Source organism: Hypanus sabinus, chromosome 7, assembly GCF_030144855.1.
Source record: "Hypanus sabinus isolate sHypSab1 chromosome 7, sHypSab1.hap1, whole genome shotgun sequence".
Classification (NCBI taxonomy): Eukaryota; Metazoa; Chordata; class Chondrichthyes; order Myliobatiformes; family Dasyatidae; genus Hypanus; species Hypanus sabinus.
In genome coordinates this window covers 76,519,753-76,536,957 of record NC_082712.1, presented here as the reverse complement: position 1 = coordinate 76,536,957, position 17,205 = coordinate 76,519,753, and the positions used below count along the sequence as shown (strand labels likewise).

The following is a 17,205-nucleotide window of genomic DNA, read 5'->3' as shown; positions in this document are numbered from 1 at the left end:
TATACAGGATCTTGGGCTCCTACCAAAAGGAGGCAAAAACATCAGACATCTCTATTCATAAACATAATTGTGTGAGCACACAAGAAAAAGATTCAAAATAGAAGCGACTCCTGAAAGAATCCTCACATCATTCAGACACGGTCAATTAAAACAGGTAGCAAAATAACTTGTGTTGTACAAAGCAGCCGGGACATAACATCACCAAAATTAAAATTTAGCAAATAAACTTACATCCAAATTCTGGGCTGCTTCGAAGCAGTTTTGGATTGATAAAGAATCCAACAAAGACAAAGCCTGATATGGTGATGATTATCAGATTACCAAGGACAGCAGAGATAACACATCCCAGGAAGTACCTACATGAGAAAGCAAGTTAAAAACATCGTTAATGAGTATTAAAGCATGTGCACTGTAAAGACTTCAGTGACCTGAACTGTTAAAATTCTACTGATTTTCTGCCATCAAAGCCTATTGAACAGATGTGGTGCAGAAGGGATGGCTGAGCAATTTCAGCAAAGATTAAGAAAATATGAACTTTTTCTTCAATATCTCTGAATAAACAGTCAACCAAGTCCCGATGAAGGGTATCAGCCTAAAATGTTTACTGCTTATTTTTCACCATGATGCTGCCTGACCTGATAAGTTCCTCCAGCATTTTGCGTGTGCTACACCTTGATGCAACAAATGTACACCACCTCTCCATTTACACCAATCCTGCAGTACTCTCACTTTTTATTCTCCTCATATTCTCACCAAGTCCCTGGATCACGTCTCTTATTTGCACATTAGGGGCAATTTACAGCAGCTCATTAACCCACCTTTGGGATTTGGGAGGAAATGGAAACACCTCTCTTAGCTTTTGGTAATGTAGTGAGGGCCACCTGACGCAACCAGCATGGCAGCCAATCTGATAACCTTCGAGTAGCTGGTTATTGCCTGTGACTATTCTCCAAAACCCTCCGTCGCTGTACAGGAGAGCCGCCAGATTATCTGAGTGCATCACGGCTTAGCTTTGATTGCAGAAACAGCAGAGAGTTGTGTTCACGGCTCAGCACATCATGGGTATCAGCCTCATCTCTATGAACTCTGTCTATACTTCTAGCTGCCTCTGTAAAGCAGCCAGCATAATCAAAGACCCCACCCACACCAGGCATTCTTTCTTCTCCCCTCTCCCACTGGGCCGAAGATGCACAAGTCTGAAAGCAACTACAACAGGCTCAAGGTGGCTTCTATCCTGCTGCTATATGACTGCTCCTCTGTAAAATAAAATGGACTCTTGGCTTTGCAATCTTCATTATGATGCTGCACTTACCTGCAATGCACTTTCTCTATAACATTTTATTCTGTATCATCGTATTGTATAACCTTGCTCTACTTCAAAGGATTTGACTGTATGAACAGTATGCAAGATGAGCTTTCCTTTATATCTCGGTACATAACAATAATAAACCAATAACCAAAATCTGGAAACTGGAGCAAATGCTGGGGTGGGATGAGCTTAATCAGGGAAAGCAAAATAATATTGAACTAAAAAATGAAATAGTCAGGACCATGTGACTATACATGGTCATAACAGTTTAATTCAATTTTTGTTCCACTCAGAAATATTAGGAAATAGCTATGTGTATTTTTTCTTATTGACAAGCATACAAAAATCTGACTTACCGGTAATTTCTGCCTCCTACACAATTGTTGAGCAACTTACAATGGTGATCAAAATTAAATACACACTTGTTGCATTTAGTGCAGTGCTTGGAACTTTTAGCCCTGTGAATCAGATATACAGAAAAAATCTATAATGATCCATCATCCTAAAATTATAATAAGTATGAAAAAGTAGGAACTACTATACTTTTCCCACAGAGGGATAACTGTAGGGTCCTAGTGTGCTTCTGATTTGGTCAAAATACAAATAAATTACACTAACACTGCAGTGCAAATAGCCTACAAATTGTAGAGCATTCTAAAACAGCATCTGTAGGGAAACTACATGGCGGGAAGTTGTAACAGATGAACAGTCAAAGTCTGAAGGAGAGCACAGATCAGAATATTCATTGGGGAGGGTCCAAAGAAGGTTCACAAGAATGATCCTGGGAGTGGAAGGGTTAATGAAGAGGTCTTTGATGGCTCTGGGCCTGTACTCACTCGAGTGTAGAAGAATGAGGAGGAATCTCATTCAAATATTGAAAGGCCGAAATAGAGTGGACACGGAGAAGATGTTTCCAGTAGTGGGGAAGTCTAGCCTCAGAATAGAAGGACTCCATTTTAAACAAAGATGAGAAGGAACTTTTTTTTTTAGCCAGAGTGGTGAATCTGTGGAATTCATTGCCATGGACAGCTATGGAGGCCAAATAATATTTAAATTAGAGGTTGACAAGTTCTTGATTAGTAAGGATGTCAAAGTTTATGGGGAGCTGGCAGGAAAATGGAGTTGAGCAGGATAATAAATCAGCCATGATGGATGGAAGAGCAGACTTGATGGGCCAAATGGCCTAACTGTGCTCCAATGTATTATGTTCAATAGATAATGCAGTACCATGCTGTTTTATTCTGAATGTTCTGAATATCATACTTCCTAAAACCTTATTTAGTATTTGCATCTCTTTCTTCAATATCAAAAGTAACTGTGGAGCACTGTCGCAGAAAAACAGCCTCATCATCAAGGACCCCCACCACCTAGCACAAGCTCTCTTCTCACTGCTGCCAGCAGGAAGGTGGAGGAGCCTCAGGGCCACATCACCAGGTTCAGGTACAGTTATTACCTCTCAACTGTCAGGGTCTGGAACCAGAGGGGATAACTTCACTCGTACCATCACTGAACTCTTCCCACAAACTATGATCACTTTCAAACACTCTTTCATCTCATGTTCTCGACATTTATTGCTTATTTATTACATTTCTTTTCTCTTTCATATTTGCACAGTTTGTTGCCTTTTGCATGAAGGTTGGTTGACCGTCCTATTGGGCGCAATCTTTCATTGATTCTATTGTGTTTCTTGCATTTACTGTGTATACAGGAAAGACAATGAGTCTCAGGGTTGTATATGGTGACATATATGCACTTTGATAATAAATTTACTTTGAACTTTGAAACAGTAGTGCAGTGAACTTAAAGAAATAAGTTCTTTGTTGCAAGTATTTTCAATCAATTTTACAATTCTAATGCAATAATTTGCAGTTACTATAAAGGTATCAAATAATTACTGGTTGGAGGCCAAAACTGTTAATATTACTGGTATAGACATAAAGAAATCAGTTTAGACTATCTTAAATCTGCATTGAATAATATACATAATTTTGTATTATTCTAATGGCTTATGACATCATAGGTCTACAAAGACATAAGGTCAGAGGTTAGGTATGAGGCTTTTCAAACCTGATCTGATCAGCTTTGTCACATGTACATTGACACATCGAAACATACAGTAAAACACAGTGTTTTGTCTCAGTGGACAACACCGTCGATGACCAGCACAGTCAGAACAACTCCAGCACATGTTCTGGGGGCAGCCCGCAAGTACAACCATGCTCCTGGCACAAACGTAGCACATTCACAACTTAATAACCCTAGCCCATATTTTTTGAAATATGTACCTGGAGGGAAGCCATGCAGTCAGAGAGAGGACATACAAACACCTTACAGTGTTGGGAATTGAACCTCATCTCACAGCTACTGCTATTAAGTGGTACTCCAACTGCCACACTACCATTGATCAAATGAGCCTCGCCGATCCTCTACTTTGTACATTTTTCAGTTCTAAGCAACAGAAGCATTACTCTGTCTGGTACTTACACATGAACTTCACAATGCCGGCAGTAACGATTCCGGATACAAGTTTTACGTGTTTTGCGGTTGAACACCGGGGGTAATTTTTTATATCCCTTGTCCCGAATGCTATCCTCTGCTGGGTCGATGGTGGCTGAAATCACGTAAAAAGCTAAATGCCAAGTAAAAACAACACCAAGCCACTAAAACCGGTTAAGGTTAAAATGTTCTGAATATTATGGATGAAATTTTCTAACTCTTTGCTTATCAGTTTTAAAACACTGAAATAAAATTGGACATGACCAAGCCAAATAACAACTACCTATAATTTTAAAGCTGGAAGTACTAAATACAGTAGTTTTATACACACATTAATACACACAAGTCAGCTATTTCAGCTTTGATCCAAGTTAAATGTCTTGCATTATTGGTGCTAAGCTGGTCAAACCATCATCCAAGTAAAATAACTTAATCAATTTGATTCATGCTAAAATTTCTTGGGATTGTAAAAGTGAATAGTTCCAAAATATGTACAAGAATATTGAACACAAAAAATTGTAAGTTCTTCTAAGGTGGTAAAATCATTAGGCTGCTTGTATTAAACCCTGTTCTATTAGGCTTGTTGTGTATGTGTGTGTGTGTGTCCTAATGGTTGTTTACTGTTATATTCTTTAATGTAGTTTCCCCCCAAACTATGTTGCATGTTTTGTAGTGTATTCAGATTTAAAGCTTAGATTTAATATTGAATCAAATCACTGATAATACTTTTTTTTTAAACTGATAATACTGACAATTCTTCCTTAACTATTCTATCATTAGTTCATGCTTTTCCCACTAAACAAAAATAATCCTTCATGGGTTTTTCAACCTAAAGATTCTCATAATTCATAAATTTGTCCTGCATGTCTTTGCAGCTCAGTCACTTTGCCCATCCACGTGCAAACGAAGGTGCACCATAATTATAACTGCTGCTGAAGATAAGGAGGGGTTGGATTTAGATCAGCCTGAAGGGGTTAAAGATAAGTATGGCTGTGGTCCAGAAATTGCTGATAAGGTTTCACAACACTCACACCAGTGGGAAAAAATAACGAAAAAACCCCTTCTTACAGACAGGAGGTGTCTGATCCAGTAGAATTGGTAAGTCATACTTCAATAGAGCATTATCAAATTTGATTGTTGTACCTGAAGAAATTTAAACAAGTTAAAGAAGTACGGTTTAAGACCGTCACAATCGGGGAGAGGGAGTTTTGGAATTGGAACGCCACGTTTTAGGTGGACTAAAGGTGTATAGACAGTAAGCAACAAAGTTCAAAGTTTCACTAGAATGAATTTGGGGAGTAAAGCCATGGAGGGATATGAAAGTTACACTGGACTTTATCTTCTAACTAAGAGACAGAAGTCATGCTGAACCTTTATAAACATATGTATCACATTCAGGACTGGTCGTCCCATGACAGCAAAGATGTTAAGGTTTTACAGAGTGCAATAAAAAAGAACTTTATGACTGGAATGTGATGTAACAATTAGAGATATTACAAAAGTTTGCACCACTCTTCTTAAAGAAGAGAAATCTGAGTGTGATTTGATAGTGATGAGAAGTCTGGACAGAGGAAATAATGGGAGGCTGTCCCCTTTGGTGAAGGGGTAAAGAACTAAAAGTCACAGGTATATAACTAAGGGAAAATAATTAAGAGTGACTTAAGATGAATCTTATTTTCATTATGTAACGTATACATTCACTTTGTTAGGCACACCAGCTTGTTAATGCAAATACCTAATCAGCCAATGATGTGGCAGCAGCTCAATGCATATAAACATGCAGACGTGGTCAAGAGGTTAAGTTGACATTCAGACCAAACATCAGAATGTGAAAGAATGTGATTTAAGTGACTGTGACCATGCCAGACTGGGTGATTAGAGTATCGCAGAAACTACTGATCTCCCAGGATTTTCATAGAAAACCGTCTCTAGAGCTTACAGAGAATGGTGCCAAAAAGCAAATAAAAATACAGAGAGCAGCAGCTCTGTGGGCAAAAATGCCTCATTAATGAGAGGTCGGAGAATGGCCAGACTGGTTCAAGCCGACAGGAACGAGGCAGTAACTCAAGTCTAGTGGTGTACAGAAGAGCATCTCTGAATGCACATTTGAACCTTGAAGTGGATGGACTCCAGCAACAGAAGGCCACACTGAGTTCCACTTCTCTATCCAATAAAGTGGCCAATGAGAATCTGGAATGATAGTAATCTGCATATGTGATGCAGGCAGGTTCCATTCTGTCTTTGCATCAATAAATGGTGAGGAAAATCATGTACGGCTGCAGAGAAATGGCCAATGGGTAGAAGTGACAAGCTACTTGGATGGGAAACAAGCATGGACACAATTCTCCAAATGATCTCCTTCTATGCTGTAACCATTCTATGATAGGGTTCCCTTCTCTGTCTGCCTGCAGAGACAGGCAGTCCTTGCTAGCCATTTGCAGTAAGATTTCCTGGTCTTGTAGTCACTTTAATACTTTAGATTCTACTTTATTACAGGAAAATGTGCTAAATCAGAAGAATAAATTATAAAATTCATGCAGTATATTTTCTTACACAATGATTAATACCCACTTCTACTACAGTTCTTTATCAGTTCAAAGGCTTTTAAATTTCCATGCTCACCAAAACTGAAACCAGCGTTGCTGCAAGATGCAACTTGCAAATAAAATCACTGCAAGAAAACAGGTCAGGCTGCGTAACTACTTCCTTAAACGTGTACTGTACTAATAAAGTCTTAGTCCTGTTAAAAAGGATACAATGTAGCCAGCAGGTATCCAACTCAATGGGAGAAGAGGGATAAATATACCCACTACAATGATAAGGAAGTATAAGTAGGCTATCCAAGATAATATCTGATATGGATGTGGTGGCCAGCTCCAACCATTGACCTTTGGGCGCCCGGGGGTGTAGTGTCTTTGAATACGATGGTTTACCTCTGGTCCAGTTTTATTACCCTTATGGAAGCAACTCATCTGCAATGTAACATCAAAAAGTCATATGTAAGCTAATGTTGAAATAGCAATGAAGGTTATGTAGTTCCACTGTAGAGGCAATTCAGTTTACACTGCGTTAACTTTATGCCCTTGTCATGAGGATAAATGAATTCTCACAGTAGTTCCGATGTAGTTTCAATTCACTTTCCCTTTGCATACAACTTGTTTATATTTATTCTGTGAGATGGTTTTCCTTAACACAAACATTTTCACATCTGCCACACCCTTACCTTTTAGTTTTTTTCTTCTCCTCTGGCTATGTGGCAGCTTGCAAACAGCTTTGAGGTGCGTTACCACCACCTTCTGGAGTGGAGTGTGGGTCAGGATATCGAAATCATAAATATATATCTCAAATTCTATAAAAAGGCCTGTATTCTAAGGAACTGTTCTATATATTTAAATCAATAATCCTGTGATCCTTTCTGCAAAATACTGCTAATGTTGTTGTATTTTATTCCACGGTAACTTTAAAATCAACCATCCTCTCTCTTGATTATATACTGGACATCTCACCAGTGCATGCTCAACCATTTCTTGCTGACACCTCCTATTATTGTAGTTTCTTCATTGAAAACAATGTATTATTGAACCTTGGGTGGCCAAACCTCAATCTTATCTTGATATAATCACCTCCTCCCCACTGCATTCCTCAGCCATCCCACTTCTTTCTGGATATTAAAAGGATGTCTTCCTCTTCCCTCTTCATCGAATTGTTTTCTCCACATTTTTTAAATTTCATTTTTAATAATGTTTTTCATTTCTCCTTTACTGCAATTTATTTGAATGCCCACTTCAACTCGTCTAGTTGCCTCCTTTGCTAATTTACCCACCTGCTTGTTCCCTCTAAAACCAACATGCTGGAATTGACATAAAACATATAGAGTCCCATCTTTTGAAGTCTAAAGGTGGTTTGTACCATCTCGCATATAATGTCTGGTCTTGCCTCTGAACGTAAATCTCTTAGACTGCTGTTTGTTGTTCTGGAATCGGAAAACTCTAGGGTACCTAAGACTTTTGGACAGTACTACAGAAATGAAGAGAGAGGTTATGAAGGGATATTAAGCTAAACTGAGAACTGGCTGAATGCTTAACCAAACAGCCTTTTGCACAGAAGAATCTAGTATAATTCCCCCCCCCCCATGTTCTTTTAGTAATCTGAAAATGAAAGGCGTGAGGGAGTGAGATACGTCAGCTGGTTGAGAAGAGATGTACAGCAACCTTGTGCTCAATGTCAGCAACACCAGGGAATTAACTGAGCACTTCAGGAAGAGGAAGCTGGGAGAACACACACCAGTCCTCACTGAGGGGTCTGCAGTGGAAAAGGGTACACAGCTTCAAGCTTCTGTGTGTCAGAGAATCTATCCTGGGCCCAAAGCATTGAAATGAAGCACCTCCACGGCTATACTGCATTAGGAGTTTGAAGAGATTTGGCATGTCACAAATTTCTATAGTTGTGTGGTGGGAGCATTCTGATTGCACAGGATCGACAGAGGACGCAGAGGGATGTACACTCTCCAGCTCCATCATGGGCACAGACCACCCCGCCATTAAGGACATCTTCAAGAGGTAGTGTCCCAAAAAGGCAGCAGCATCCATCACTAAGGACTCTCACCACTCAAGCATGCCCGCTTCTATTAATTACCACTGGAGAGGAGGTACAGGAGCCTCCTGCCTCTGCCATCAGATTTTTGAACAGCCCACAAAGACTACTTCATTAGTTCTATTGTTGCACTATTTATTTTGTAATTTATAGTAGTCTGTATCTTTGTGTTGCACTGTTGCCACGAAACAACAAACTTCATAACCTATCAGTCAGTGATAATAAACCTGATTCTGATGTTTATCTTTCAGTCAGTCACACTCCTGTTTTACTAAAACTTCCCAAATTCAAACAACATACTTAGATTTCATTTAACACTCTCTTTGTGAAAACAAGTTATTTTTAAGTCTGTCATAATACATAAAGCCTTTCATTCTGACAAATCATTCTTTTCTGTGCCTTCTCTTTAGCTTTAACCTCTTTCCAATAGCATCCAACACTTTCCTGTTCCCAGAGATAAGGAAATTGTTCCATATATCCAAACAGGCCCATCCCATTCAGTTTAAAGAAGCGAGTGGTGACCACACAGAAACATTCTTGCAATAGGTTTTAACAATCTATGAGCCTTCATGTATATTCTGAAAAGAGAGACCTAAATCCAAGGAGATGACAGTCACTTAGGACCGAGTGACGAAGACCTTTTCACTGAGAAGGTAGTAAATGTTTGAAATTTCCCAGCCCAGTCAGCTTGCAGGCACTCAGTGCGACTGATAGTTTTTTGAAATGGAAGGTAACCACAAGATATTATCATGTAGGTAGCAACTCAACAGGAAACTGTTTTAAATATATAAAATAATTTAAAATTCTTTCTGAAGACTGTGCTTTAATATTATTGCTGAGATTGATCAGTTTATATAAAGACCGAAGAACTATAACATGTAATCATTCTGCCAAAAGCTGTCAGTCTCAGCTATGAAGATAGTCGATCAGTTCCAATCCATTGGGACAAAGGAGAATCTCACAGATTTACAAGCAGTGCAATGAAAAAGCTAACTCCTGACCCAGTTCAAAATGTGAGAGTAGAACTGCAAGAGTTCCACTATGGGGCTCATATTCTCCTCCCCTCTCCACTTTCTGCAGTGATCACTCATCACAACTCCCTTGTCTGCTCATCCCTCACTAACTCCCCTCCAGGCTCTTATCCCAGCAACCTGCCCCTACCCATCGTCCTTACCAGCATTCAGGGCCCTAAACGATTTTTCCAGGAGAGGCAGCTTTTCACACGCAACTCCATCAGTGCCATTCATTGCATCCAGTGCTCCCAGCCTGACCTGACCCGAAGCAGACTGAGGGACCACTGCATTGAGCATCTGTTAACGGTCAGGATATCCTCGTGAGCAGCCATTCAATTCCACTTCCAATTCTCACACTGACGTATCTGTCCAGGGCCGCCTGGACTACCATGTTAGAGTGTTAGGCTTGCTAGAAGCAAAATCACCCTGACAGCCTCCAACCTGCATCAACATCACAGCCCACCACCTTCATATTCCTCACCTCCTTCCCTTTATTCCACAGTCAACTGCCCTCTCTTATCAGATTCCAATTTGTTCAACCCTTCGCCTCTTCCACCCATCACCTGACAGTAATCCCACTTACCTACCTTCAACCTGGATTTACCCATCACCCATCAACACCTTCTCTCCTCTCGCCCTTTCCTTCTGGGTCATGTCCTCCTTCTTTCCTGCCCTGATAAAGGGATCGTCCATTTCCCTCCTAGCTGCTGCCTGATCCCTGAACTCTGAATCCCTGATCCCTCCAGCATGTGTGTTGCTCCGGATTTCCAGCACCCCTAATCTCTATTTCTCTATTGTCCCTTTGATCAAAGGTCAAAGTATATTTATATCAAAGATTGCATGCAGTAGTCAACCCTGAGACTTAAATTCTCCACAGACAGCCACAAAACCCACTCAAAGTAAAACATTCCCCTCCTCACAAAAAAAAAATCCCTTGAATAGCAACAAAAACATCACCTTCCCTCCCTGGCACAACAAACAAATCCTGCAAACAGCAACAAGAACATTGACAGGCAGCATCTATGGAAAAGAGTACAGTGGGCCCAATATGTCAACTGCACTCACTGCCTGGCCTGCTGAGCCCCTGCAGCATTCTGTGTGCACCACTTGGACTTCCAGCATCTGCACATTTTCTCCAGTTTGTGGCTGGACATCAACCTGAGATGGCGTTGTTCACTGGCACTACCTGGACCAGAAGAGTGATGCCAGCAGGCTTTAAACTTACCAGGACTCCGTGATACCACAAGCAATTGCAGACCCTGAAGTGCCTCAATGTTGGTCACTCTCACCTCACTACTGGAAAATTGCTGTCTCATCTACACTTGCACCTCGGTTGTGTGATCCAGGCAAAACCAGACCTGGGTACCCAAGCCCAGGTTACCGGAGATTAAATCCCATTTGACAGCACTAATACTTTGGCCGATACGGCACATAATGATGATGAAGATGAACACTTGGGCTGACAATTGAAAGAAAACTGACTAGAGTGGTTTGACACCTGGTCACTTCTTCGCATGTTCGGGATAGTATTGTAAATGTAGTAGACGAGGGTGGCGAGGCGGCGGGCTCTGGGGGACATTGCAATGCAAGTCTACGAAGTGCGATGCTCCTACCTTGGGCCGTGACTTTGGCTCTGGGTCCGAGATCCTTACGCAGCGCGAAGCGGATCATTACCGTTAAATCCGTCACCGTTCAGCAATACACAACCACCCCCTTCCCCTCGACACTGATTGCAACTGAAGCGGCTGCCCACACGAGCTATGATTTCACCCTGCCCCACCATACCGCCATAGCGGGCGGCGACCAGTGACTATTCCCCAAGCTGAAAACGCGCCCTCCCGCCGGTCCTTCCTACGCCGTTACGCGCCATTGCAACCGTCAACACCCATGGTCAGTTGGTCACCACTGCTACGTCACAAGCTGCCTTTCATGACGCGACAAAGCAACACACTGCGCCTGCGCGTTCCGACGTAGGGAAAGAATGTGTCCTCGCCCACTCTGGTCGTCTGCCCGCTCCTACCCTTCCCAAAAGGTCCCAGTGTTTTCCGACCTTTCTTAACCCACTTTCCAACACTCCTCTTAGGCACAATATATTTTCCGGCGCCCCCTAGTATAAAAACAAGTCTACCATATGCTAAAATGAGAGAATTATTCTGCTTTAAATTTTTATCTGCCTTTAAACCTATCTTACTACGTTGTACAGCATCTTCGATATCATTGTGATCTTTGAGCTTGATGGTTTTTTAGCAAGAGTTGAAATATCGGGTTCAAGTTGTGACAGCAAAAGGCTTAAGTCCCCACGCGTAACAATGTCCAAGCGATTTCTTTTTTTTTGTATGTGGTTCACTGCACCGAAGCCTCTCAACAAGGTTGGAAGATGGAAATGCAACGAAGAACAGTTTGGCTCTTCTCCAAAGACCAGGAAACCGGTGTAATCACACACTACAAAAGCCAACATTTTTGAAAAAAATGCTTCTTTATCGTTCTGAATTTTGATCATTTCTTCTTGAAAGCGCTCTCCCTGTTCTTCCATCTTGCAAAGAAACGGGTTATTTACCCAGTCCAGAATTTCCAGATCGTTCGAATCCTTGAATCCATTCTGAAAATCTTTCTGCAGTGACTCTGTTAAGTCACCATCTGTGAAAGAGAGTGCCAGACTTTGCAGACTGCGACAACGTACTTCTCCCAATGTTTTGCTTATTTATTTCCAACTCCTTACCCACAGTGGACGCTGTGCTTTTTGCCTGGGTTTAATTGAAATTCTCACCCTACAGTTTTGTATTTAGAAAGTTCATTTCGTCACACAGATCGACTTGGTATGCCACAGCTCCATGTAGAAGTTTAATCTTGCTTCCCAAGCCGTTGTTGAATTGGAGCAAAGACTGAACCACTGTGCTTTTGGTACATTTTGATAAATCAAAATATTGACTACAATTAACCTGCAGGCTGAGTTGGTGGTTAGGAAGCCAAATGCAATGTTAGCATCCATTTCCAGAGGACTGGAATATAAGAGCAAGGAGGATGTTATTTATGTTGTACAAGTCAGGGGGAGGCCAAATTTGGAGTACTGTCACCTACTTACAGAAAGGATATTGATAAGAGTACAATTTACTAGGATGTTGCTGGGACATGTGGGCTTGTTACAGGGAAAGGTTGAATAGATTATATATCTGAAATATCTTTTGGTAAAGAATAAAAGTGAGGTGAAAATGGATATTGAACTGCTGGAAAATGGCGCTGGAGAGGTAGTAATCAAGACAAAAAATAGCAGACAAAATAAGTTGCAACAGTTTTCACAGTGAAAGACGCCAGCACTATGCCACAAATTTGAGTGTCGGGGGCAGGTGTTGCAGAAATAAGTGTAGTTGCTATTGTTAAGGAGGTGGTGCTTGGGAAGGGGGCAGAAATGAGTTAGTGCTATTTTAAGGAGAAAGTGCTTGGGAAGCCAAAGGGTCTGAAGGTACACCCCAGGGTTCTGAAAAAAAAATAGCTGATGGAGGCATTAATAGTGATCTTTAAAGTATCGCCAGATTCTAAAATGGTTCTACAGGACTGGAAAACTGCAAGTGTCACTCCACTCATTAAAAAAAAAAGGGAGGCAAAAGAAATTATAGGCAGGCAGCCTGTCTTCAGTAGTTAGTAAACTGTTGGAACCCATTATCAAGGATGAGGTTTTCAGATACTTGGAGGCACATGAAGAGTAATTGAAAGTCAGCATGGTTTCCTGAAAGAAAAATCTTTCCTGACAAATCAGTTGGAATTCTTTCAAGCAAGATAGACGAAGGAAAATCAAAGGATGTTGTTTACTTGGATTTTCAGAAAGCCCATGATAAGGTGCTGCACATGAGTCTGCCCATGGTGTTACAGGAAAGATCCCAGCATGGATTTTTTAAAAAATGGCTGATTGGTAGGAGACAAAAACTAAAGGGTGGTGACTAGAGGTGTTCAGAAATGGGTCAATGATTTGGAAGGCAGAATTGGATTTATGGTCAAGTTTGCAGACAATACAAAGGTACATAGAGGGGCAGGTAGGGTTGAGGAAACAGGGAACAGGGAGTCTGCAGAAGGACTTAGACAGGGAGAACAGGCAAAGAAGTGGAATATAGTGTAGGGAAATGTATGGTCATGCACTTTGGTAATATAAATAAATGGGAAGAAAATGCAAAGGAGAGTTAAGAGTCCTTGTGCAGGGTTCCTTAAATGTTGACTTGCAGGTCGATTTGGGTGCATAGGAAGGCAAATATAATGTTAACATTTATTTCAAGAGGACCAGAATACAAGTGCAAGGATGTAATACTAAGGCTTTATGAGGCATTAGTCAGACCACTCTTGGAGTATTTGGGCCCCTCATCCAAAGAAAAAGGTGCTGGCATTGGAGAGGGGCCAGAGGAGGTTTATGAGAATGAGTCCAGGAATGAGGAGTGTTTGATAACTCTGGGCCTGTACTCGCTGAAGGTTAGAAGAATGAGGGAGAGATCTCATTGAAACCTATCAATTATCGAAAGGCCTAGATAGAGTGGAGGTGGAGTGGATGTTTCCTATCATGGGTGAGTGTAGAGCCAGAGGGCACAGCTTCAGGATAGAGGGGAAGTCCATTTAAAATAGAAATGGAGGGATTTCTTTACCCAAAGATGGGGGAAGTCTGTAGAATTCATTTCCATAGTCAGATATGCAGACCAAGATATATTACACTGGAGGTTCACAGGTTCTTGATTAGCCAGGGCGTCATAGTTTAAAAGGAGAATGGGATTGAGTGGGATAATAGTTCAGCCATAGTGGAATGGTGGAGAGATTCTATGGCCAAATTCTGCTCCAATGCTTTATGGTTTTTATTCCCTGGAGCAGAAGGCAATGTTGGGAGATTTGACAGAGATATACAAAATTATGAGTAGTGTAGATCAATGGCTGCTTGCATTTACCCTATTTCCCATTGAAATTGGGCAAGACGAGATCTAGAGGACATTGGTGCAGGGTCAAAGATGAACTGTTTAGGAAGAACCTGAAGGGGACTTTCTTCCGAGGGTGGTAACAGTGTCGAACAAGCTACCAGTGGAAGTTGTAGATGCGGGGTTAATTTTAACATTTAAGAGAAGTTTAGACAAGTACAGTACATGAATAGGAAGGGTATAGTGGGCTAAGTTCCCAGGAGCAGTTTGATGGGACTGAGCAACATGAACTAGATGGACTAAAGGGCCTGTTTATGAGCTGTTGTGCTCTACAAGACTATAAATGATGAAAATGCAACTTCCTCCCTCTTAATACTGCAATATTTACATATCTGTTATCTTTTACTGTGAAGATAGACGTAAAGCAAATTTTCTCCAATTCTCCTATATTATTTTCCGAAGATAGTTACTTTAACTGACTTTGTTAAAATATGCTGATTTTCTCCATTTATAATATTCTTAGTCATCTATTCCTGTTTACTGAAAACTTTCCACCTCTGACCAACCACTAATCTTACTGTGCATGTCTTCTCTTTCTTTCATATGATCCTCACCTTCTCAATGAACCTTTCCTCATCTCTACAGACAATTATGAACAATTTCCTTAAAGCTCGGTGCTTAATCTGCCGGCTTACCTACTAGTCTATTTTCTCAGTTCACTCTAGCTTAGTGAACCCTTACCATTATAATTGAGTTTAGGACCATAGTTTCAGACTCTAGCTTCTCAATTTCAAACTGAACCTCAAATTCATCTACATGATCTTTGTGGTGTCTCTTTCCTACAAAATCATAAATTAAATCTCTCATTATGCAATAATAGATCCTAGTCTGCTCCCCAGTTAGTTGCTCAAAGTATTATTCGAAGAAACAATCCCTTTAAACTTCAGTGAACACTGAACTCTGCAAGACCATACTAACATTATGTCCCATCCACATAATGATTAAAATTGCAAGGCGTATTGTAGCACCGCTCTTACAATCAAATTTACACTTGCTTTAATGAAAAAAAAATTGCACCACTTGTTTAATAAAGACACAGCTCCAATAAATGTGGCAGAATACCAAAATAAAAGCTCTGGAAAGCAGGACAACAAATCTTTGTTAATTGCAGGATCTTATTATAGAAATGCTTCCTGCACTTCTCACATGTAGGTCACTGTAGAGTATCCTGTCTTTCCTCATAGATCTGAAAGTACAACAGCAATTTGCTGATAGCATATTGGTTATTTTGGCAAGCCTGGGAGCATACTTGGTTGTTCAGTTCATATCAGGCAAATAATGGAGAGAACTGTTATCAACAATATCTAGAACTATCCTGGATATGTGCTGATTTGCTTTAATAGCTGAACGCAAGTATTTTCATATGACCATCATTTTGCCTCTTTTGCTGCACATTCTATCAAGAATACATCAAAAACAGTTTTGCTTTCCTAGAATAGCCGTGGATCACACTGTGGTTTTATGGAATACCAACTGAAGTTTATTGATTTCACTAGAAGTGATTGAACATAATCATCTTGTCATACATCTACACAAAACAGAAAAACCTCTCATATTTTAACATTTAAAGTAACAGTCAAAATACTTTCACTATTGTGGTTTCAAGTCAACCACTGAACACAATAATTAACTTAATTCTTAGCTTGCATCACTACACAGGTCAGCAATTACTGGACTAAATAAGCCAAAGGTAACCCAACCCCCTTATTCCTTCAAGGGGAAAATGTGTTTTAAGTGCCAAAGTGTGCACGATACACTTGTATTCTCCTTCTAACATTTGGTACTGTTAAAACAAATACAACCAGTGGCTAAAGCAATAACAAAGTTGAACTTTTGCCAGGAATATAAGCAGAGTACAAGCACAAAAGGCAAAAAGCAAGCACTGACAGGAAGATTTAACTTGAACAAGAAAATTCACTAGGGATTGCCCGGTTTAAATGGATCCAGGATTATTGTCCCATCTGAATACTGCCTCTTTCAAGAGGTCTCATCGCTTCCTGCTTTTGGCATCTTCCTTCACTTTACACAGCACGAGTTCCATGTATGCACGTCCTTTCTCAATAGATCCAGACCCTTGAGCTGGCATAAGAAACAAACTCACATTAGCTGCCAATTCATGCCTGCAGTATTCCAAACCATTAATGCATTAGCAGCAGGTACAGTCATAGACAAATAAAGCATGGAAACTGGACCGTCAGTCCACAATGTTGTGCCAACCTCTTAACCAACTCTAACCTTTTCCTCCTAATAGCTCTCCATAATCATCCATGTACCTATTCAAGTTTCTTAAATGCCCCTAATCCATCTGCCTCTACCACCTCTTGCATGTACCTCTCCCTTCGTAAAGAATTTAACTCTGACATCCCTCCCCACATACTTTCTTCCAACCTCCTTAAAATTATGCCCCTTTGTATTAGCCATTTCTGCCCTGGAAGAAAGTCTCGGCTATCCAGTCGATCTATGCCACATATAATCCTGTACGTCTCTATCAAGTCAGGTCTCATCCTCTTGTGCCAAAGAGAAAAACTTTAGCTTCTCAACCTGCTCTCATAAGAGATGTTTTCTAATCCAGACAGCATTCTGGTAAATCTGCTCTGCATCCTTTCCAAAGCTTCTACATCCTCCCTATAATGAGGCACAGGAACTGAACACAATATTCTAAGCCTGGCCTAACCAGGGGTTTATATAGCTGCAGAATTACCTTGTGGTTTTGAATTCAATCCCCTGTCCCCACCCCCGTGAATTAACCAGTTAACTGTATAATTAAACTAATCCCTCTTGCCTACACAGTTCATATCCCACCATTCTCCGCACATTCATATACCTAAGAGCCTTTTAAACACCTCTA

The 17,205-nt window shown here is 40.7% G+C and overlaps 2 protein-coding genes across 3 annotated transcripts in view; both read right to left on the bottom strand.

Moving 5' to 3' along the window:
- Positions 1–11,328, bottom strand: part of LOC132396877 (palmitoyltransferase ZDHHC1-like) — a 34,017-nt gene extending 22,689 nt beyond the window's left edge. For both annotated transcript variants that reach the window (XM_059974909.1, XM_059974910.1), the window contains exons 1-5: positions 11,025–11,328; positions 6,562–6,777; positions 3,794–3,969; positions 1,666–1,767; positions 232–356 (exon numbers count right to left, since the gene is read on the bottom strand). In XM_059974909.1, coding sequence (XP_059830892.1) covers positions 232–356; positions 1,666–1,767; positions 3,794–3,969; positions 6,562–6,777 — 619 coding nt within the window. In that variant the 5' untranslated portion in view covers positions 11,025–11,328. The remainder of the gene's footprint in view (positions 1–231; positions 357–1,665; positions 1,768–3,793; positions 3,970–6,561; positions 6,778–11,024) is intronic.
- Positions 11,329–15,972: 4,644 nt separating this feature from the next.
- The window catches only part of LOC132397478 (RNA exonuclease 1 homolog), a 71,982-nt gene continuing 70,749 nt past the window's right edge, over positions 15,973–17,205 (bottom strand). Inside the window, exon 16 of the mRNA XM_059976308.1 lies at positions 15,973–16,436. Coding sequence (XP_059832291.1) covers positions 16,345–16,436 — 92 coding nt within the window. The 3' untranslated portion in view covers positions 15,973–16,344. The remainder of the gene's footprint in view (positions 16,437–17,205) is intronic.